Source organism: Lepisma saccharinum, chromosome 11 (assembly GCF_977018435.1).
Source record: "Lepisma saccharinum chromosome 11, izLepSacc3.1, whole genome shotgun sequence".
Taxonomy (NCBI): domain Eukaryota; kingdom Metazoa; phylum Arthropoda; class Insecta; order Zygentoma; family Lepismatidae; genus Lepisma; species Lepisma saccharinum.
This window is the reverse complement of record NC_139239.1, coordinates 62,015,244-62,039,201: the sequence shown is the minus strand read 5'-3', so window position 1 is coordinate 62,039,201 and position 23,958 is coordinate 62,015,244. Positions and strand designations below refer to the sequence as shown.

The following is a 23,958-nucleotide window of genomic DNA, read 5'->3' as shown; positions in this document are numbered from 1 at the left end:
CTAAATACGGCCATGTGAAGCTTCACCCCCTCCACTGTCTGTCAGATCTCCTCATTCCTTATTCTATCCCTTCTAGACTTCCCCAATATACTCCTTAAAAAATTCATCTCCACTGCTTGCATCTTTATTTTGTCTCTTTCTGTCATTGTCCAAGTCTCTGCCCCATACATAATTATTGGCACATAGCATATATTACCTTCTTGCATTTCATAGGTACATATCCTTGCTCCATATTAATCTTCAAATACTTTGATAGAGTCCACCACCTATTTGTCCTCTTCTGTTTACCTCCTCATTTATTCTTTCATAAAGTGGACTTAAAACACCAAATCAATCAATATTTGAGGGGATTTTCACTATCCACCACCTGTAACCCGTCCAGTAGCTGAGGCTACAAATTTAAAGTTGTCTGACTTCTGTTTTGGTTTTACTTGCATTTACCTGCATTGGCGTTTTATTTCTCTTACATCTTATTAGTCTAGATAGGGGGTGTATAATAAATATATACAATAAATAAGAATTGTTGTGATAAACCAGGTACTATTTACCTCACTTGATCTGTGCTACTGCTCTTGGCGAATTTTATAAGGAAGTAAAATCTGTTTATAATGAGTGCAAAATGATGGAATGAAGCTGAGAGCTCAACTGTTTCTGAATTGTACATGTTGTTAAAACTAGCTTAAAAGTAGCCATACAAATGTATCATATTAGAAATTGACATTTGGGTGTCTTCTAAGGGTCACTCCTTACCTCACTAGGGGTTCTATAAAATTTGCACACAACAATATAGCTCTGGAATGTCTTTTTTTTTTCAGCTAGGTAAAGAATTCAAGGAACTTTCTCACCATTGGAAATGTTTCAGATATCACACTAATGCTACTTATATTACAACAACAAAAGGAATATTCATGTTGGGGTAGCAAATACTATGTGGCTCACTTGTGAATTATTTTGGGATGTTTTAGCATTTTTAAAATGAAATGCATGCATGATATTGCTCTTGGACACTTTTACACTACAGTAAATTTTACTCGTATATACACAATTCATCAACAAAACTTATTGATATGACTGTGATAAAGAAAGAAACAAACAAAGTTGTTTGTGTGGCCGCGGTGGCTCAGTCGGTAACGCGTCTGACTACCATGCTAAAGGTCCCGGGTTCGATCCCCGGCCGGTTCAAATCCGGGAACTTTTCTAACGATGGAAGCGGCCCCGGCGCCCACCCAGCGTCGAATAACATGGGTACCTGGGGGAAACCCTGGGGGGTAAAGGCGGTCAGGGGCGTGATGTTGATCACATCACCCCCACTCACGACCGGATCAAGAAAGTGTGGGGCGTTACCCCCACACCCCCTATACGCCTTCATGGCGTGGTGCTAAGCACAGGGGAGCACTTTACGTTTACCTTTACAAACAAAGTTGTGGCTTTCATATACGTTAACGAAGAACCTCGACAGTCACAATTCAAACACAATAATGAAATTATGTATTGTCTTTGTTACAAATTTGGGACTAAAATATTAGTCTCTCACAAGATCTTCCGCCATTTTATATTTGTCTTCTTGCTACTGATATACAACACAGTAAGGCTGATAAAAACCTACAAAACTTTTTGAAGATTTGCATACCACTGTGCTCAATAATACAAATGGAAATATGTTCTCTGTAATATTGACTGGAAATCAAAATATAGGATCATTAACTTCATTTAATTTATTACCTCACATTGCGAATTTTTCGCCTTAGGCACCAGTATGCTACAAATCGTAGACAACAAAGGATAGAAATGAGTACGACAATGTCCACCCAATATTTTGATTGTTCCATTCCTATTTCTTTCAAGACTTTTGCTGGGTATCTAAAGTGACAGTATCTCTTAACACAACTGAGGGTCTCTCTTCCATATCCATATATGGCCACTGTTAGTCCTTCAAGGCCGTAGCGTATGTAAGTGATGTAAGAGAACCAACTCAGGTAGGATGGCATGTCAGCAAATGGAATGACAAATCCGGCAAACAGGAGCATAGGTGCTGCTAATATTGTTCCCAAAAATGTTCCATTCTGAAAGAGAAAATGCAAATATAGTGCATCAAAGCCAATGTTGACAGCAAATTTATATAAGAAGCAGAAACATTGTGAAACATGCAATAATCTTTTGGGTTCCTTTAAGTAGATACACATTTCATTATGATTGTAAAATTCAATAGAAAGTTCAACATACGACAACTATTGCCAAGAAATTGGCAACTGCTTGCTAAATATGCAGGTCTAATGAAAAACAGAAGTATTCTTATTTTTCTGAACTCATTAACATTTGTCGTATCTGAGATATAAATTAATGTGCCAGTAATAATTATTTATTCACTTTAATTTAACTGCCTGAGTAAAGAAAATACCGTAATAATCATTGCAGCAAGCGTCATTGTTTGATGTTCTCTATGCAGGAGTGTCAATTTTTGAAAAACATTGGGAGTGGTCTTTGACCAGGATAGGGTCAGATGGAAGGCTTGTGTTGCTGCAGCCATAAACCTTAGAGTTTAAGAAGGCTAGAGAGTTAGTATTTTACTTTTTAATATGTTTATGTCTTCAGTGGTGCAATACTGTTTACTGTCTTCCCTCTTTCTCTCCTCTTTTCTATCCTCATTTTGTAGATCTTGATTTCATTTTCCACCCTCCTCATAAGTCGGCTCTTTTGTTCTGTCTTTTATTTGTTCAACTCGAATGTTTTCCTCATATTCTGGTGTTCACTAATATACTTCTATGAAATCTCATATCTATTGCCTTTGCCTAATTTGCCCCTCATTGTACAATTTTTTGAATAGCTTAAAGTAAAAAGTAAAGTGCTTCCCTGTGCTTTGCACCATGCCATGAAGACGTATAGGGGGTGTGGAGTTAGGGCCTCACACTTTCTTGATCACTGTCGAAGGTGTTGGTGATGTGATCAGCACCATGCCTCTGGCCGCCTTTACCCCCCAGAGTTTCCTCCAGGTACCCACTTTATACGATGCTGGGTGGGTGTCAGAGTCGCTTGAACATGTGGACAAAATCCCGGTTCTCCCCCGCAGGCAAACGAACCCGAGTCTCTTGCATGGTAGTCAAATGTTCTAAACAACTTAATGATAGTTTTGTGATATTGAAGAAATCAAAATAACATAAATTACTTGCAGAAAGGATAACATACCACTATATTGACAACGGATCCCAGGATCAGGCCAATGCTTTCAGCTACCAAACACACCATAAGGGTAATCGAAAGAAACATGGAGAAACGTGATATGTCAAGAGGCTGTGATGAAATAAAATAAGACATCACGGTGTACACAGTGCAGAAAATTATCTGAAAAAGATTTTTAAAAAGCAATTTAGAAAGATAATGTTACACTATTGTGACATATGGAATATAGTATCAAGAATCTGTATTGCTTTGTACCATCAGAGGCAAATATAACAATAGGCAACTTGTCCGTTGTTATATTTTGTACATTTTTCTTCTTCGTTGTGTGTGTTTTAAGGGAATAAAATTGTACTCAGGCTGAATCAGAGAATGTCTTCTACTTATTGGTGATTTTGTTTCAACTCTTGGAAAACAGAACTAATGAACATACTGGTAGACAATTTGTCTACTATTATATTTGCCTTTTGTTGTACAGCTGTCATATCAATAAAATGAAACATTTCTGTGATGATTATGCAATGGAATGTTACCACAGAAGTTGCAAACACATTCAGGAAAATTATCAAAACACAATATTAATAGATACAGTGACAGTCTAGACAGTCTAAGAATGTAGCTGACAGTTCAAGATGAGTTAAACAAGAATACTGGATGCTCTCAAGTAGCATATCATTCTGTGTATGAAGTTCATAACTTGATGTTATTTTGCTTGTTATATTGAACAATCAGATGATACCTTCAGAAAATCGAATGTCGATTTAACTTGTAGTTAACTTACATGCTATCTCTACAGTAATTTTGTACAATTGGTTACACATAGATAGAGAAAGGGAGCAAATAATTATATGCCATATGAAAAACAAGGAAGTTTGGTCATTGTGTATGAAGTGTTTCATCATCTCTAAAGATTTTATGTATTGGAGAATTATCATGTACAATCCTGTTCAGATAAAATGACACAAACTTCAACTGTTCAACCTTACATAATGTGACACTTTATGTGAACAGGAGTATACAAGGGAGTGCATGAATATTTAGGATCTTTTTACAAGTAGAATTTATGTTGCAGAGATATTATATTAAGTCTGCTCCTTGTGTCGTAGGTATGTTTAGTTTGTAGGGATGGACATTTTCTTTTATGCATGGGAGAAGCTAGTGTTTGTATACAAAGAGGGAAGTGCCAAGATATTTAGTTAGTTGAAAAAATCCTTTGCGATAGTTCTTTTAATTTGGCTCTTACTGATCATTTTTTATGTTGTGTTAGGATTCAATGCCTTAAAATATAATACCATGTACAGGGCAGAGAATCAATTGTCAGTGAAGTTTTAAGTCAGAAATTTCACTCACACTCTTTGTTTTCTATCAGAATTCCTTTACATTATTTTTTTTATATGCTGTTACAGAGGCAGACAGTTTGATTTTCCTTTTCATTTCACAACAAATGTGAATGAAAAATATTACCTGAAAAGGTGTGTCCACCGCAAGAAATGCCATGTAGTATGATCTGAGTGAGTACCAGTTGTTGAAGTGTTCTTTCACCAAGATTGGCAGTTCACTGGGAACTGAAATTAATGAAAATATGTTACTTCATGCATCGCATGCCAGGACATATAGGCTTTGTTCCTTGAAAAATATGTTAAAATCTAAACAATTCAAATTCTTGAAACATCATTATTTATCACTAATTTAGATTAAAATGAAGACCCCCCCACCACACACACACACCATCACCTCTCTCTCACACACACACACACATGTATTCATATATGCACATGCACATGTATCAATTCAATCCTCCCTAGTGCATTGAGATGTCAACTTATGACATTGCCACCAAAGATTTTAGCTTTGAATCCTACCTGGTCGTGGGTGTTTCTTTGTGAGTATCCTTTCATCAATTCCATCCAATCATCATTCATCTTCATCATGATTAGGCAGGAAAGTTATGTAAAGAAAGACAAGTCCAAATACATTACAGGTTCAAGTGTTAAGTGAATGTTTAACTTAATGTAATTTAATTACATTTATATTTTGGGTCATTTTCAGCAATTAATTACATGATCACTTAAGTAATTACAATTCTGGAGCTCATTCTTGTCTTTCTCACACATGATATCACAAGACAGAACTCCAGATCTCTTTTTACTTTTTCTTAGGCACCCACATAATATGGAACTATGTTTATTCACTTCCATATAACATGGAGCTATGTTCTATCATATTCAATTAGTGGTCGAAATTGGGGGAGAATGCAGGGGATGTTATCTCCCCAGTTAGGAAAATTTTCACAAAGCATCCTCTCAGTTAGGATAATTTACATAAACATCCTCCAATCTACTGCATTGTGTCCATGTTGATCCATATGAGCATCCTCCTCCTCTCCCAAAATTTGAGCAAGCCTCCTACCAGCTAGGAATTTCCACTTTGGGTATTGCATTCAACGGATGATATTCAGCAAACAACTTTCCTCACAATTTATTGAACGAAATCACATTCTGCCACCATATTTTGGGCAAACAGATCAGATCCTGCATTGCAAACATGCCGGATAAACATTGTGCATGTGATCTTTGCTGAAGTGATTTGGGGCATTATTATCATGATCACATGAGGAATGTGTACTTATAAAAATGTAGCAAATTTCTCGCTGTAAGAAGGCTTCTCATACACTTTCCTTAACATGTGCGAATCTGTTTGCCCAACTTATGCTGTTTCTTCCCAAAGTGCACTGCATGACATGTAATTGAACATCATCCATTAAGAGGAGCAACTTTCATCTATTTCCAGTCGACCAGAACAAAACACACACACATACACCTTTACCATATTTGCCGGAGTATAAGATGCATGGGTGTATAGGACACACCTCCTTTTTTGTACACATTTTGGAGGAAAAAATATTTTTCACTGATTTATAATAATTTACAGTATTTCAAATATAATGTAACATGTGAGTTTAATTTCAACAACTAACTTACCTAATCCAACTAGGAAAAAAATAATTTTAATCTTCTTCGTTAAAACCCAGACATTTATCTCCAGAGCTAAGTGAAGAGTTACTTGAAACCTCTTCTAAATCAGAATCTGAGTCCTCATACAACAAATTGTGCATTACTAATGTGACTGGAATGTTCCCACACACCACAAGGAAGCAAGAAGGAAATCGTCTAACTCAGAACAGAGAAAATTTCCAGAAATTAAGGAAATCAAATACTGAATATCGGCGTATAAGACACACCCTGTTTTTGAGGCCTATTTTCAAAGGAAAAAGTGCATCTTATATGACGGTAAATATGGTATTTCTCCTGATAATAACCCATGGTGGAACAGTCCGTAAGGGTCAGGGCCGGCCTACCGACTGCTGGCCTCACTCCCACCTGCTGAGGTGGGAGATCACCCAACCAGTTACAAGGTGGCATGTGGTCAGCACAACGAGCCCCCCAGTCATTGTTGTAGGTTCCATGATCAGGTTACGCTACTCATTCGTAGCTCCCCAATTTCCTCACGATGGTGGGTGGGCACTGGCCCCATACATAGGCCAAAATCTCAGTAGAAAAGTTGTTAGCTTGCCCCAGGAGACTCGAACCTGCACGTGTCCAATAGGTTGAGCCCAAAGCATGACACCTTAGACCACATGGCCATGGTGCGGGACATTTCTCCTTATAACTTACCATGGATGTCCGCAGGATTTTTTCCAGGGAGGGGCAAGGAAGGTATATTTTTCCAGGGGGGGCCAACATGGCATATTTTCCCCAATAATAGTGTTCATCCCTCAAAAAAAACATTGCTTAATTGAATTTATCATGTTCGTGCAATAATTAACACACATTATTGTGGCTGAAATTAAATTATATGTGTGAAATATGTAATTTTTGGTTGACTTACGTTTTCCAGGGGGGCCACGGCCCCCCCTTGCCCCCCTTACGGACGCCCATGTAACTTACCTAAATTATAATGTTGCATTTTCAATTAACGAAGCCCGACCCTGTGGCCGAGCGGTTAGCACATTGCGCTGCGACGCCAAGGGTCCCAGGTTCGAATCCCGGTCGGGCTTGGTTGTTTGTGAATGTCCATTCATCAATTTCATCATTTCATCACTCATCCCCATCTTCGCAAATTAGCCAAGAGGCACAAAACGCGAAGTAAAATAAACTAAATCAATCAATCAATCAATCAACGAAAACTATTTTCTTTAAAGGCTAATATAAGGTTGAAAGTATTACAAGGCTTCTGTTATTGTGACAATATATACACACACATAGTATGAAGCTATGAAGCTTCCTTTCATATGCAATATTTATTCATCAGTCATTGTATCCTGTGACCTTACATTTTAATATAGCTGGCATCATGGCTGTGTACATAAGGTAGGTGAGGCAAACCATGAAGTAGCCAAAATTGCTGAGGGTTTTTGACCCTTCTGCTCCTGCCTCTGTATAAAGGAGTCCGATCACTCCACCAACCACCAAATGAATGAGGATTCTCAGATATGTAGACATCTGCAATGACACAGAATTAAAAGAAAAGCACCTTGCACTTTCTTGGTTTTCAAGTCATCATGCTGCCATTCATAATAATTTGAGAACAGCGCATTATCACCGTAAATATTTCATTTTGTTATTTCATTTCTTGCAAACAAATATGATTTTCACTAATTACATTTCTGTTGTATGCAACTCCAAATTACCAAAGGTGTGAAACTACTCTTTCACAAACAAACAAACAAACAAAAGTGAAGGACCAGATATCATGTAAAGTGATTGTAAGTTTTAATCTTAATGACAAAGGATCATAAAATAATGAGAAGGTTCAATTTCCAATTTATAGGTGGAATGATATAACCCCTATCACAGTAAAAATGTTACCGGTAATTAATATGGATTTTTATTTAGATTTTGTACCTAATTTTTACTGGTAGTAGTAGGATAATTGTGCTGATTGGATAAGGCCTAATCATTATGATGATGATGTCTTTTCTTTGTAAAATGATGAATGAAAAATAATGTGACTGTTAAAAATATAATAACTAACATTATTTATATGAAAAATATCACTGAAGGTTAGATAAACTGTTAAATTTTTAATACAACCGTTGCTTTCTGTAATAAAAACTCACCCAATCCCTGTGGGCTTGAACAAAATTCCTCTTCAATAGCAGAATGAACTGTGTCCATTCTGAGGTAGCTGCCATATTGTCTGGTGAAAATTTCTCTCGAAACAGTTTATTGACGATTGAGTTTCTCTTGCTGAAAGCTAAGATTAGTCAAAATAAATCCACATCACTCCCACCTGTTATACTTGTTACTTTTATTCTTATTATTAATATAATTTTCACACAACTAATTTTCTCAATAAAAATATGTACAGTCACGGACACTGCTAGGTTGTAACGATTCCATTGAAAGTCAATGCATTCGTTACAACCCAGAACTATCTGTGACTGTACATTAACATTATTAGCATGTACTAAAGAATCTCTTGTGTAGAATTTTTAAAGAAATGTTAGTTCTTCCTAATTGGAACAAACAAACAAATGAAACATGCAAAGTCTTATCTCTATAGAAGATGAAACAGTAGGATCTAATTCATTACTGGTGTAAAGGGGGCGGTGGCATGCTCAGGGGAAAGGGGAAATTAAATTCCTATAATACTTCTGTTAAAATAATTTTGCTAGTATATTTAATTTGTATCTCCAAGATTGTCATACAAAACACTAAAGTCAGCGTAATTTTGATGTGTATCCACGCTGTCAGATACATACAAATATTATAAGAAGTTTGATTAAAACTATTTGTGGAGGCAAGAGCTGGTAAATCTTATATATACATATGATATAGGAATGACAATCTCATAATCCATGTAAAGATGCAATACTCACACTTTTTCTTTGGTCGTGAGGAAATTTGTGGACTGTCTTTTCTTCTGTTCTTTCGCCACAAGAAGCTCTTTCCATTGTCTGAAAGGGCAACCATGGACTTCGTGTGGTCTCCGTACTCGCCACATGATATTTCAATAACTGCAACCAAAATCTTTCAAATACAGAAGAACATAATACCATAAAACACAAAACACTTTAACTCTTCACATGCAGCATGGATCATTTTAACCCTCGGATGCATGTGTGGGGTCATTTTGACCCCACTGTCTGTTTATTTCCTGGTATTATAATAAAATCTAAATACATAATTCTGATTTTCTGTGACATCTTACCATGCTACTTCAGCTATAGGAACATGTATAAATAAATTTCTTACAATTTATTTTAAATTATATTTTTAACGTTTTTTAACAATACCCCTCCTTTCCATGTGTGGGGTCATTTTGACCCCAGCCTGAAAACAACAGGAAAACATTCTTAAAGGGAAATTGATCCTACATATTATGATCAATTACGGAAAAAATAAACTAAATCATCTCAAGGTCAACCACCCACCCTGCCATGACTCACTGCAAAGTGCGCATGCGCAGATGTATTTGGCGCGGTTAGAGGCCAACTGAGAGAAGTTGGGATGTTCCTGTTCATGAGCTTTATCTCAACAAATTTTCCAACCCGAAGTAACAATACAAAGCAACCTTTGGAGTAAATCGTTTCGAAGACATCAGAAGACTGCTCTGATCTGATGACAAACATACTGGCGCTGCACGTTTGGAGACTGATCACATGGCTGCATTTCGATATATCTGGACACTTTTTACCAAAACCTGTCGCAGAATCATGGTACCCGGTGCCTTTCTTACGACTGATGAAGAGTTACTGCCTTTCCGTGGGAGATGCAAGTTCGTGCAATACATGCAAAGTAAGCTGGCCAAATACGGCATCAAGATCTTCTGGTTGTTCGATGCTGATAACATTTACGCCAAAGACGGTCTAATCCAGTGATTTATCCACACCCCCCTAACACCCCCCCAACACCCTCCCAAATTTTAGTGAACACCCCCCCAAGCAGAAAAGTGGAACACCCCCCCTGCAGGGGGGGTGTAAATATGGATGTTTATATCAACAATAGAATAACAATACTTCAACATTAACAGAAAGGAGCATAGTCCAATGGACCTTTCGGTCAACTGAAACCAAAGTGTCAAGGAAGGAGGGTGGAATGTGCAGCATGGCCATTTCCTGGAAACACTAGCTCCCTTGACAAGGCTTCGGTCAGCTCTGGGGAAGGGACACTGCCATCTGGAAAATGTCAAACTCTCACCTCTCGCCCTCCTTACAGGGAGCACATTCCGCGCACAGTGTTGACAGTTCAGCGTTTGAATACCTTATATATTTCTTAAATATGTTAAGATTCGTAAATTCAATTATTCAACCCCTGAGTCAATGAAATTTACATTTTGTTACATTTTCCTTTCAATTCTTTCATGTGAAAAATGTACGATAAAAGTAAGGGAAGAAATTAAAAGATACAGGTTTGACTCCTTGTAGTGAATTCTGTTACTATGGTTAGCAACACTATTTTCTGTAACTTGGCGAGAAGAATGATTTTGGAGCGGTAGAGAAAAGAACAGTCAAATGCCTTTGGCCTTAGGTCAGTCTCAGTGTAGCATCTCCGTTCGTGTGTTGTCGTTCTGTTCAGTGTATAACAATGTCTGAAACTAGACTGTAAAACTGTCGAAGAAGATAGAGAAAATGAAAAACCAGACAGAAAGAAACCGAAAGTGGTGAGTAGAAAATCAGTGACACTATATGTAGGTATAATTTCTTCCAACCGATATTCATAAAGTACCAATATAAAATTTTCTGACCGAGTATTCGATATAAAATGGCAAGTATTTCATGAAGAACCTAAGTGATTCATTCACGTCTATAGTTGATGACCATTTTTGTGGCTCCAAGAGTTCTTACCTTTGTAAAAGAAATTAAAATAAAGTTGCGTTACGATACTATTAGAAAGAGAGTTGTAAAAAGGGGAGGATCCACGTGTGGTGCTTGCCTGGGCGCTAAGTACAAATGGGGTGCCGAACAAGCAAAACAGATAAAAATAGAAAAACGTTAACGTCGTGGTGCCCTGTGAAATTACTGGTACCCTATTAAATTAAAGTTATTGTCAGTTTGCAAAGATATAGCTTTAGTAAAGATTGTCTTTCTCTTTGTATCTAGTCCGTTCACTGACATAATGACATGTTTAAGTTTATTCAACTTTTCAGAGGAAGCAAAGGAAGTGTAAGCAGGCCCGTAGGTAGCTAGAGGGGGCAGGGGACAACTGCCCCCCTGATAGCCTGCTTTGCCACCCCTGTGAAAAATACAGAACGCCTAGAATTCTCACTAATCTTTACAATTACTCTAGCAACATAACAAAGGCACTTATTGATTTTGTGATTTATAAACGTGTGGGGGATTCAGTATAAAGTCGTTATCAGGATTGGGAGGGAAAAATTTCTTTTTTGGTAATAGTGATTCATGTGGTAGAGAGAGGGAGTGGATATTTGATTTTTGTTACTTAGCGTTGCTTTTCTGCCACTTCTAGCTAATCGCAACAATGAATGATGATGTGAAATTGATGAAGAGACACTCATAAACAGTGCCGCAACCACAGGGCGGCAGGGGGCATTGTCCCCCCACCCTCCTGACCTTGGGCGGAAGTCCATTCTAGGGGAAGCAAACATTGAAGTAAAAAAAAACAAGGCTAGGAGAATGTAAGAATAGCAGGACAATTGGATACTCATGATGGAATTAGGTTTTACGAGATTCTTGCATTTTTCTTCGAGAAGGCCAAGGGCACTTGCAAGGGGCAATTACCCCCCTCTCGATTTCAAATTTTATACAAATAAAAGTACATTTCGTAAAATGTTCTTGCTCGCTTCGCTCGCAATGCCTTCTATTCTTATAGTCCAAGTTCAGAGCCATAGCTATGGGGCGGTGGGAGTCAGCCCTGGGAACCAAACGATCTATATGAAAAAAAAATGTTAAAGAGAATGCCATAGTGCCCCGTAAAATTATTAGCACCCTATTAAAACAATTTCTTTCTATGAAACTTAATATGAAATATTAATGATGACACTGTAATCCAAGAAGTCATTGATCAATCAAGGGATTCCTATTTGTTTGTCAGGTGTCAAAACATGTATTTCAACTATAATATAATACAATTCACATAATATTTTGCAAAATGGTTAACGTAACCAGTAACCAGTGATCAGAACGCTACATTTTAAAAGTAGCTTCGCTACAGCTACAGCTACTCTTCCAAAATGTAGCTTCGCTACAGCTACAGCTACATTTTCCAAGAAGTAGCTCGCTACGCTACTCCTGTTCGCTACTCGCTACTTCGCTACTTTTCCGCTACTTTTGCATAAAAAAAATTAACAACCACATGGATATTCCAAGAAGACCCTAGTATGATAGTTGTACTTGCTGGAAAATAGATTCTGTTATTTATTATCATGATTCCCGTCATTCTGTAATTTTGATAGCAGTGTTACTTCAGTTGCTTATTTTCAATATAGTGTATCAGAATAACGTACCTATGTAAGCGGCAGATTAATTCAATTAGGATGACACAAAATTAATGATTACAACTATACACAAATAAAATTTGGTAGAATTATTTACATTTATATTATCAACATATTTTCCTTGAGAATAAATATTGAGTTAAGTCACATAGTGGTTCGAAACCAGTCTTGATTTGCTTATCTGTGCATAAAGTGGTCTCCAAATGAAAACTAGGAAAGACGCCTTGAGGGTGGGATCCTCCTGCTGCTCCATTCCCCACACTGCTCATCGTCTTTCATCATTCTTTATCATTCTCACAATTAGCCAAAAGTGGCAGAAAGCGACTCTAGATAAGATTGATTGACTTTTTGTTTTAAGTCCACTTTATGCACACTAAGGCTAATCGGGACTGGACCTACAGTTTAAAGTGGGATCCGAACCACTATGTGCCTCCACCGGGTATCGAACCCGGGAATCGACTGTAAATAAGATAATTACTAAATAAAGGATTGATCTTCATTGTCATGATTAGCAAAAGTAACAGAAGAGCTAAAGGGAAATATATTGAGAAAACTGATGTGTAAATCCGAGAGTTCTGTTAACATACTGAGCCATTGATTGCTGGCACTATTGCTGTCATTCTAGTGGAAAATGGATCGCTCCTTTTTGCACTGCAAGTTGTGTTTTACACAGTAATTAATTACATTTTGCTGCCTCTTATACTAGGAATATCCACAATATATGTTCCGGGGTGGCGCAAGCGAGGTATTTTTTTTTTCAGGGGTGCCACAAATGAGGCATTTCCTCAAAATCTCAAAACAAGTAGCTGTTAGCTGGAATATATTCATATATGTCAGTTAGTTATCTGGATATTAGAATTATTAAGATACTAATGAAATAAATTACGCGGATACCTTTACTGTGATATCAAGATATTTATTATCTACATTATCCATATTTCCATGTAATAGACTTTGTCTTTATAATCCTCCTGCAAAAGTAAGCGTTATTGTCGTTTTTTTTAATGCTGTTGCCGCATTCAGAATTTACCTCAAAATGCTGAGAAGAAATGTAGCTGTAGCGAAATTTTCGCTACAACTACAGGAATTTTGTAGCTTCGCTACCGCTATAACTACAATTTTCAAAATGTAGCGCCGCTACAGCTACAGCTACAAATTTTGTAGCTAGCTACAGTAGCGCCGCTACAAGTAGCGCGCTACTTTCGACCACTGCCAGTAACCAAACATTGTCTGTAGTGATGCAAGAGTCTCCCCTTTGAAGGAAATAGAGTCAGTGTTGGACACCCATATTTTAGCAAGTACAAAAAAAAAGTATTACAAATTTTTACATAGTTCATCAAAGTGTAGATAATATGTAATCATTATTATTTAATTAATTCGATTTTTCTTGCATAACAGAACACAATGGGGTTGTTGGATTCTCGTTAGATTCCATTGATTCCTTTGTGTGGAAAAATCTTGCATACTGGAAACTAGAGGGAATCATTATGAAGCATGATTTATAAAGGGCTCCCTTAATCAGTTCTTCAGAGAGGCCCATTAATTGTCTATTAACATTATCAACCTGTAAATATCAAGTAGATACAGTCCCTATTAGCCTATTTATGTTAAACTTTATATTCTTTGGCAATCTGGAAAGGTCATTATCGAAAAAATACCATTTGATGTTGCTCGAAGTTTTTTTTTGTCCGTTGCAGTTTCAAGATATCATCCCTTTTCTGTTACTTATCTCTTTTGGGGGAGGTGTCAAGTACCTCTGTGTACCCTGCTATATCTGTCAATGCGACCGACACAATATATTAAAAATTTGCATCTCTAGAATTGACTTTGCCCCCCCCCCCCCACACAAAGAATTCCTGGCTACGGGCCTGAGTGAAAGGAATTAAACATAAAAGAAATTTAATTTACATTATGTCCCAAATTTATATCTGACCATAGGCACACCAGTGAGGGCACGACGGCACTTGCCAGTTGCCACTGCCTGCTGGAAAACGTGGAGAGAGAAAATTTGTTTGGTTCATTGTGCTCTTTGTGTTGGATAGTGAAATAAATGCTATTCAATTTTTAAATAATTGAAAATAAAATTAAGCATTGCCTCAATTTTGAAGTAAAAATTCATTTTCTTCCTTTTGCAGTTAACATGCCATGCGTTTATTTGCACATGCTATTTCGTTTTCTTTTAAGGCAAAGAGGCACGTGACTCCTAATTCCCTAGAGTCTCTCATTTAGTATTTGAAAGATAAACTCTCAAACGCGCCAAGCGTTCTTTCCAAAGTTTTGTAAGGGTATAATGCATATTATTAATTAAACATAGCGACATTATCCCATGATGTTTACTCTTTACAATCTTGCTTTGCTCCTCTTTACCTCACCACATGCCCCCTGCCCCCTGCCCCCTACTGTTCTAACAGAAAATATGCATGTATAATTTTAATAGTTCTATGTAGCGAGTGAGTTCCAAATTCTGCTGGTGTTTTCAAATCTCTGTTTAAACGATGATTCACAAACTGAAATAAAGTAATGAAACTCTATATATTTAGAGCATGGCCATGAAGACGTTAAAATATAGTGGGAAGTTGGGCTGCACGTTTGATAGATACCTGATATTGCTTTTGAATGAAATCGGTCAAGGAATTTCATATTGAAGTCTTCAACGAACGAGCAAAGCAAGATTGTAAAGAGTAAACATCATGGGATACTGTCGCTATGTTTAACTAATAAAAGGTAAAGTGTTCCCCTGTGCATAGCACCACGCCATGAAGGCGTATAGGGGGTGTGGGGGTAACGCCCCACACTTTCTTGATCCGGTCGTGAGTGGGGGTGATGTGATCAGCATCACGCCCCTAACCGCCTTTACCCCCCAGGGTTTCCCCCAGGTACCCATGTTATTCGACGCTGGGTGGGCGCCGGGGCCGCTTTCACCGTAAGAAAAGTTCCCGGATTTGAACCGGCCGGGGATCGAACCCGGGACCTTGAGCATGGTAGTCAGACGCGTTACCGACTGAGCCACCGCGGCCACTAACTAATAATATGCATAATCAGTTTGCAAAGAAATAGTTCTAAAAATTTTCTTGCTCGCTTCGCTGGCAGTGTCATAATTTATTTAAGTCATATTATATCTGCATTTATTACTACTACTTCAGACAGGCAAGTGCAAGCACACCCATGCAATGCATTGTTACTGATATTTCAATTTGGCACCCCCAAGTTGAACTCCGAGTTACACCTACGGCAAGAACGATACAAATACAGTTAAAATATTGCGCAAGTGTTCCTAATTTCTTTATAACTAGCTTAAGAATTGCATGAAATGATTCCTGGTAATAATATGTTAAAATTTTGTGTTTTTTAACGTCATCCCTTGTGTTTTGTCTAACGATTGATTAAATCAAGTACTGAACATTATCGGAAGGAAAGCAATACTCGAAACGTTAAACTGAAATGTTAACATTAATCTATTTTCCATTTTTTCCTGTATTTGACATCTTTTTTTCTTCTGAAATGTTACGTGAAGGGAAGGGAGGTGGGGGGAGGGGGTGATTAATTTCTAGAAACATCCTTGAAGAAATTGAATTAGGGCGAACATTTTTAAAACGGTCCAAAATATGCACTTAACTTCCCCAAACTTACACCCCCCCAAAATTTTCCAACACCCCCCCAAGGGAAAAATCCTGGATAAATCCCTGGTCTAATCTACTTGGGATGACAGCCAGGAGAGCCAGTTCAAAAGAACCTCGTCAGCAACGTCGTGAAGAAACTGTGCTACACACTGCGGAACTCTGGAAGAAATATCACAACTGACCAATTCTTCACAAGTCATGACTTAGCTAAAGCTCACCTGTTACAAAATGTAACCATTGTTTGAACAGTAAAGAAAAACAGACGTGAAATCCCACCTGCACTTACTAATATGAAGACAAGACAGCCTTGCACATCACAATTCGCCTTCCATGAAAATGAGATCCTGGCAAGCTACGTGCCGAAGAAAAGCAAGAATGTCATTCTACTCAATACCATGCATCATGACATACACATTGATGATGATGATGATTCTAAGAAGAAGCCAAAAATCATAAAGCTTTACAATGGAGTGGACGCCATGGACAAACTAGTTCAAACATACACCTGCTGAAGACAGACACCTTGATGGCCAATGGCCCTCTTCTATAAAGTAATCAATGTAGGCGTTCTCAATGCATACAAATGCTACTTGTCACAGCATTCTAATTACTATTCCGGCGTCAGTCACAGACGCCGTATGTTCCTTATCGAGTTGGAGAATGAGTTGATTCTTCCTCACATGCGGGGGAGGTGCCAAAGCTTGAACATGAAGAAACCAGTAACCGAGGCAATGAAACTTTGCGGCGTAGTAAGGCAGGCACAGAGACTGGAGGATAGATCTTCAAAGAAAAGAGTAAGATGCCAGGTCTGCAGAAGGAAAGAGGACAGGAAGACGACGGAACGTTGCAGAAGGTGTGGGAAACCTGTGTGCAAGGTCCACAGCAGTGTGATTGTGGTGTGCTCAGAATGCGAGTGAGGTGTATTTAATTGCCATGACAGGCCGGCACATTCTTCTTTTTATTTCTTTTTTATTATTTTTTATTTTTATTTTTTTTAAATTTATTTGTTCTAGATAAAATAATATTTAGTGCTGTATTGTGTTATCTCTAAAATACTGTTTCTCAGGTCAACTGAAGTTCTGATAATTGCAAGCGAAGTGTAACTACCACTAATATGTAGAACAGTGAATTGTCAATACATTGTTATTTTTTCGGGGGGGGCCTTAAATGATAATAACAAAAGGGTAATTGTTTCCTATGTTATATTCAGAGTTATATTTATTGACCAACAAACCATATTAGCTGAACTATTTACTCTGTCGTACTTATTTCAATGCATAATTGCATTGGGGTCAAATTGACCCCACATATGTAAAGTTGTAAAAAAAAGTGACATGCATCCGAGGGTTAAGTAAAAATTTAATAGCATAAGACAGGCATCTCATAAAACTGAAAGAATTACAAGTGGTTATGTGGGAGATGTGTTTCCTTCAAACTTAATGTTAAGTAATTGTGAAAATGTGTATCTAGCAGCTACAATTTCAATTTCATTGAGTTTTAATGATGAAATGAACCAAGAGAATAATTATATATCATTGTAGTGAACAATATGACTCATTTAGAGATCAGTAATGTCAATATCATTATTCTAGAAATTCTTTTTAAAAAAAAAGGTAAAAAAAGGTAAAGTCCTCCCCTGTGCTTAGCACCACGCCATGAAGGCATATAGGGGGTGTGGGAGTAACGCCCCACAATTTCCTGATTCGGTCATGAGTGATGTGATCAGCATCACACCCGTGACCGCCTTTACCCCCCAGGGTTTCCCCCAGGTACCCATGTCATTCGATACTGGGTGGGCGCCAGGGCCACTTCCAACGTTAGAAAAGTTCCCGGATTTGAACCGGCCGGGGATCGAACCCGGGACCTTGAGCATGGTAGTCAGACGCGTTACCGACTGAGCCACCACGGCCACTAGAAATTTTTTACTAATTTCTATAATTATGGGGAACCACAAGAGCATGCCTCATGATCGTCATGACAGGTTTGTATAGCACATGATAAACCTCACATGATATGCTGTATGATTTTCCATACTTTTAGGTTCATGTGAAACATTTTATATTTAGATCATGTAGTGCTGCTACATATCTACATTAACAAAACCTTTGACTGGCTTCAGTTTCAGACACCATTTTGTGCTTAGTGAAGGGTTGGCCAAGACTTTGTGCAGCTGAAAATCTCTGTGTGATGGTGGCAATGAGGCACCACCCTTAATCTTATCTCATGGCAACATAATTTTTTTGTTCAGTAGTACACACCTCTGCATAAATTTATTAAAGTACAAACAGTGAAACAGAACAATGACATAATTTTTCAGTGTTCTTATTTTTGGTAAAATAGTGTGCGATGTAAAATGCTTGATTAGTCTCATGGCCACTGTGCAAATTAAGCTTTATAAGCTTTTTGCTTTGGCAGGATCGGGGGTGGGGAATGCCCACTTAGTGGGCATTTGGTTTTAATTGAAATATTATTGTTGACATTATGACATAATTGAAAATGTTGGAGAACTTTTCATTTCTCACTAAAGATACTTTATTTTTTCAAGTAATGAAACACTAATAACACTGCACAACATGACATTTCTCTTTTAGATGAAAATGTGTGATTCTAATGTATTTGTGCATGATAAAAACGAATCTGCAATTTGTTTTCATGTATCACGTGTCATTTAGCCAAAAACACAAAATTCGAAAGTTACGTAAGGAACGTATGGTACAATAGCCGAAAGCGTGTTTCTCGTGTTTTAAAAAGAATGAATGCTCAAAATTATACATTGGTATGACAGGATAAGATGTATGCAAGAAGGTTACATGAAATACAAATGGTTTCTTCTGTGAGTGGGACAGTCGGGACAGAGAAAATCATTATGTCCGTAAACACTAGCCACTATGACAGGAATCAAGAACATATCACTAGATCCAATTGACAAGCCCCAAAATGTGGGATGAGGCAATGAGGAAGAAGCTTCACGTGATTAAGCCCAACATAGGTGCATGGCGTTCCTCCCTTTCTCTCTAGTCAAGAAGTAGTTCCTATTCGACTGCGTATTGGACATGGTCACTTGCTGCAAGGGTTGGAACCTCCATGTGCTGTATTTGTAATGTCGTTTTAAGAATTCTACATATTCTTGTTGAATGTGCCAAATTTGTTTTCCTCCGGCAAATTTCTAATCTCGCCAGCTGTTTCTCATCCCTGTTGGGAGATGATGACAGTGTTTTATCAAATGATTTTAGCTTTAGCTGATCTGTGAGGAAGCTTTTAGTTAATTCGACTTTTTAATGTATTGTTTTTGTCTTGTCTACAACCTTGCGCTTTTTGCAACCCTTGTTTTAACATTTTAAGTAAGAATCTTAGATAAGGGAATATTTCCCTGCATGTATTGAAGAGTACAAAATGGCCACACGTGCCGATGCAACCAAAAAAATTAATACAATCAATCAATCAGAATGTCTTTCTGCCCTTATAACACATCAAGCTTGGTTTGATGAAAATCTTTGTCAAAGCTGTAGGCCAAGAAGGCCAAGGTCTGGAAGAAATTCAAAGGTTATGGAAGGTGTGTTTATTAACACACAAATTAGAATCGTTCTTCATGATGGTGCGTTTGATTCTACACACTTTCTTACCCAGCAAAGCAGCATGGCAGTAAATCAAGTTGGTGTGCTCTAATTTCCTGGATAATTTGAAAGCACAAAATTATGAAGCCATTGTTCGTGACATGGTGCACTGATTTCATGTCATGGAATGCCACGTGTTACTCAAATTACACTTTCTGGACTCACATGTGAGCTTTTACCCGCAAAACCTGGGAGGAGTCAGTGATAACATGGGGAAAGGTTCCACCAGGACATTGCTGTGTTTGAAAAGCGCTTCAGAAGATGTTGGAACGGCAGTATGCTTGCTGACTATTGTTGGTCTATCATCAGGGAGACTCCTAGAAATATGTACAAGCGTAAATGCTCCACAACGTCATGTTCGTAGGTATTGTTACTGTGTTTTCTTATTGTACAGTGTATTGTAATATGCCTTTCACACATACTTGTAGCAATGAATAAGGTGGCTGTCCAATGAAAATGATGCATGATGGAAGCATACGGTTTTCACACTTGAATTCTGTATGCTTTGTCAATTCCAAATCACATGGTTTCATCTAAAGGACAGAAAATGTCTTCAAATATGTTGTGCAGTGTAATTTGTATATAGTGAACTTTTTTGTTATTTTATTTTTGTGCGTGTTCACTCTGACATCAAACTCAGTTGTTGTTATAGTTGTGTTACACTTCAAATAACCATGTCTGTTATCTGTGGATTTGTTTTCTTATTCACAATAAAATATAAGTATTCAACTTTAATGTTATCATCAACAGAAGATCCTGTAATTCATTATATATTTGAAAATTGTACTCAGTTTCATTATTCTATCCATCAAATTTGCTGAAAGGAGTATTGGTTCTAATATATAAACAAAATATTTATTATGGAAGCTCTTAGCGTGTGCTAAAATTGAATTACTTCTGTGATTAGACAACCAGAGCAAATAATGAACAACTGTTCAAGAATGAAACTGCTCATAATGGGACAAAATATAATTTGGGGTTGAAACTTTGCATTATTGTGGTTTTATGACTCACTGAAATCTGCTGGGTTGTGATACTGGGGACAGGAGAGACCCACATAGTCCAAGAAACTTATGGTGTTGTTGGACGACCCCTGATAAACACAGTTTCCTTCTGCCATTACATACACATGGTCAAACATCTCATACACGGAAGCACTTGGAGAGTGGATGGTGCAAATGATTGTCCGACCTCCTCTGGCAAGGGTTTTTAGCATTGAAACACACTGAGTACATGACTGACTGTCAAGGCCCCTGAAAAAAAAATCATAGTGTTGGTATTGTTGTAATGGTAATCTTAGCATTTTTATTTCTAAATCTCTATGTTAAATGTAAAGATGAGGATGCTTGATGAACTAAATAAAACAGAATAGAACAAAAGTGAAAAGTACTGACATACTGCATGAACTTCAAATCTGTGCTTGCAATGGGGGGAATGCAAGTGGATGCTATCCCCCCAGTGAGTGGCGTATTCTCCCAGTTTTCTGCTTTACAGACAGAAAATGAAAATTGCCGGAAAATTTGAAGTTGTCAGACTTAAGTTTTTGTTTTACTTTTGTGTTTTATTTCTGTTATATCTAGAGCCCGGAAGTTCAGGCATTTATTTTCGTTAAAATAGGCAGGCAAAAAGGCATTTATAATGTGGAAAATAGGCACTAAATATGAAAAAAAGGCAAAATAAACCAAAAAAAGGCACATTTGGAAGTCTATTACTTTTATCTATAATTTCTGGCAAAATGTTAAAATCTACATTGGGAAGAGCATTTCAATTTTCACCAAATTCATGCACGTAACCATGTAACTTACTACTGAATGGCACACTAAATTTCGGCATGATGACAACTACATGATCCTTTCCCTCCAAAGTGCAGAAGTAAACTAATGATAGAGAACTTGATTTTGGAATCCATGCAAAGGCCCTTGGGCATTAGTGCTGTTTCTTGTCAATAACCTCCTGACAGGGACGCTGGACGTGATGACGTAATTGTGCAGATGTTCTGCAACAGGTTTTCAGCATTCAATCATGCACAAGAAAATGTTAACCGAAAGGCAATATCCTAAATCAGCATGAAATACTTTTTTCTCACAATTTTTTTCTTCAGCAATGTTGAAACATGCATGAGTTCAGTATTACTTAAATAAGGCGAGAATTATTCAAATAATAAACGGAAGAAAAATAAATGCCAACAAAGTTTTTTGGGAGAAAAATAATTTATATACACACTTTTTTTTTAAAAAAAATGGTCCAATTTCATTGAAAAAGGCAAAAAAGGCATTATAATTAAAAATAGGCAGTGGGATCCCAAATAGGCAAAATAGGAAAAATGAAAAGGCTTCTAAAACACTCGAAACAACATAAAAAACTTATATCCGGAAAAAATTTATCAATATATGCAGTAGATAAAAAGAGGCATTTTGCCAAACTTCCGGGCTCTAGTTATATCTAATAAATGTATAATATTATATACAATAAATAAAAATTGTTACGATAAACCAGGTCAAATTTTCAGAATATGCCACTGCCCTCTGTTAAGAAAATTTGAGTAAGACCTCCTCCCAGCTAGAATTAAAATAGGCATCCCTCCCACCTGCTTCATTGTCTCCATTTTGAATCATGGAAGCATCTCCCAATCCCCACTTATCTCCAAACTCGATGAAGCATCCCCCAGCTAGGAATTTCCACTTTGAGCATAAATTCTGTTTGTCTAGCTATCAGACTACAAAGACTACCCTGTTGACTTGTTGGCCAAGCATGGAAAGTGCTTAACTTTCAATCTTACTGCCAAAGGTTCTGGATTTCAGTCCCTTCCTGGGCATGAATATAGATGTTCTTTTACCGAATCATCCTCATTGTTGTGATTAGCCAAAAGTGGTAGAAAAATAACAAAAGAGAAATACAAATTCAAGCAAGGGATACCCATTGACTGGAAATAAATTTTAAGCAAATTACAGATAGCAGAATTGTTACAAATAGTACAAATACACAATGCATACTACATAAACATGGACGTCCACAAGAAGGGCCACAGGCCCTCTGAAAATTAAATGGCAAGAGAATTTTCACAGTTGACAATGCATTAATTATTGTATGGGACTGGTGATTAAATAGCCTAAGGAACAAGCTTATTTCCACATCAGAGTTTCAGGCAGAATTAGAAAGAAATTAACCTTACTTACCCCTTCCTTATAAGAATCCTGCATATGTTCTTGTGCATCAACAAAAAATGTGAAATTTGAGATACAGCAAACACAGTATGCTTATTATCAGTTAAACTGTACTAAGGTACCTGAACCCAATATGGCTTAGTACCCAATATGTCCTATTTGCTGTTTCCAAGTAGTTACATGTTACACTGTTTTTCTTTGGTTATTCTGTTCGATAACTAACTAACTGGAATTTATTTTAGTTAAGCGTTCTGCAATTTTGTAACCTGCTGCAATAAACAATGTAAATTCGGGGGGGGGGGGTTTCTATGGACCAGTTTCATCCCACTTTCCGACGCTCATATTGTTCCTATTGTTCCTATACTTACCAAACAGCATTACATAAAACCACTATGCACTATACAAGTATGTGTTTTATAGGACCGCATATAGGTTAAATATATGTACTATATCGACTGCTGGGAGTAGAATAGTGAATGTAACGTGCTGCAAATCTGGAGAATCTAGGTTTGAACTCTTATCAAGGGGAATTCGAACCCATACTGAACAGGGAATTAAAAAGTTGGAACGGGAAGTTTAATTCTTGCAGCTCACCTGCAAACCCTTCATTTTTACTTCTGCTGTCCTCTTTCCAGTGCTGTTCCTGGATCTGGATCCCTCAAATTTCAGAATCCAAAATGTTTGAAAATTCTAGCTCGATCATTTCAGCATTGTCTTCCTGTTGTACAGTATTTTTGTAAAACTGAGAATACATTTTTGAGAATATGTTACAAATTTTGGTTTCTGAAATTCCATTAATCCAACATGCCAAAAGTTTCGGGGGTGGGGGGGGGGTGGGGGTGGAACACTAAAAAAAGAAACACTCTAAATACGGCCATGTGGAACTGTATAATAGTTCTCACTTCTCAGATAGTTTGAACAAACTAT

At 37.4% G+C, this 23,958-nt stretch overlaps 1 protein-coding gene across 1 annotated transcript in view; it reads right to left on the bottom strand.

Moving 5' to 3' along the window:
- Nucleotides 1-1,503: 1,503 nt before the first annotated feature.
- The window catches only part of LOC145995278 (ATP-binding cassette sub-family G member 1-like), a 49,573-nt gene continuing 27,118 nt past the window's right edge, over nt 1,504-23,958 (bottom strand). Inside the window, exons 5-11 of the mRNA XM_083131866.1 lie at nt 20,882-21,120; nt 9,056-9,193; nt 8,294-8,430; nt 7,508-7,676; nt 4,639-4,739; nt 3,184-3,339; nt 1,504-2,063 (exon numbers count right to left, since the gene is read on the bottom strand). Coding sequence (XP_082987992.1) covers nt 1,719-2,063; nt 3,184-3,339; nt 4,639-4,739; nt 7,508-7,676; nt 8,294-8,430; nt 9,056-9,193; nt 20,882-21,120 — 1,285 coding nt within the window. The 3' untranslated portion in view covers nt 1,504-1,718. The remainder of the gene's footprint in view (nt 2,064-3,183; nt 3,340-4,638; nt 4,740-7,507; nt 7,677-8,293; nt 8,431-9,055; nt 9,194-20,881; nt 21,121-23,958) is intronic.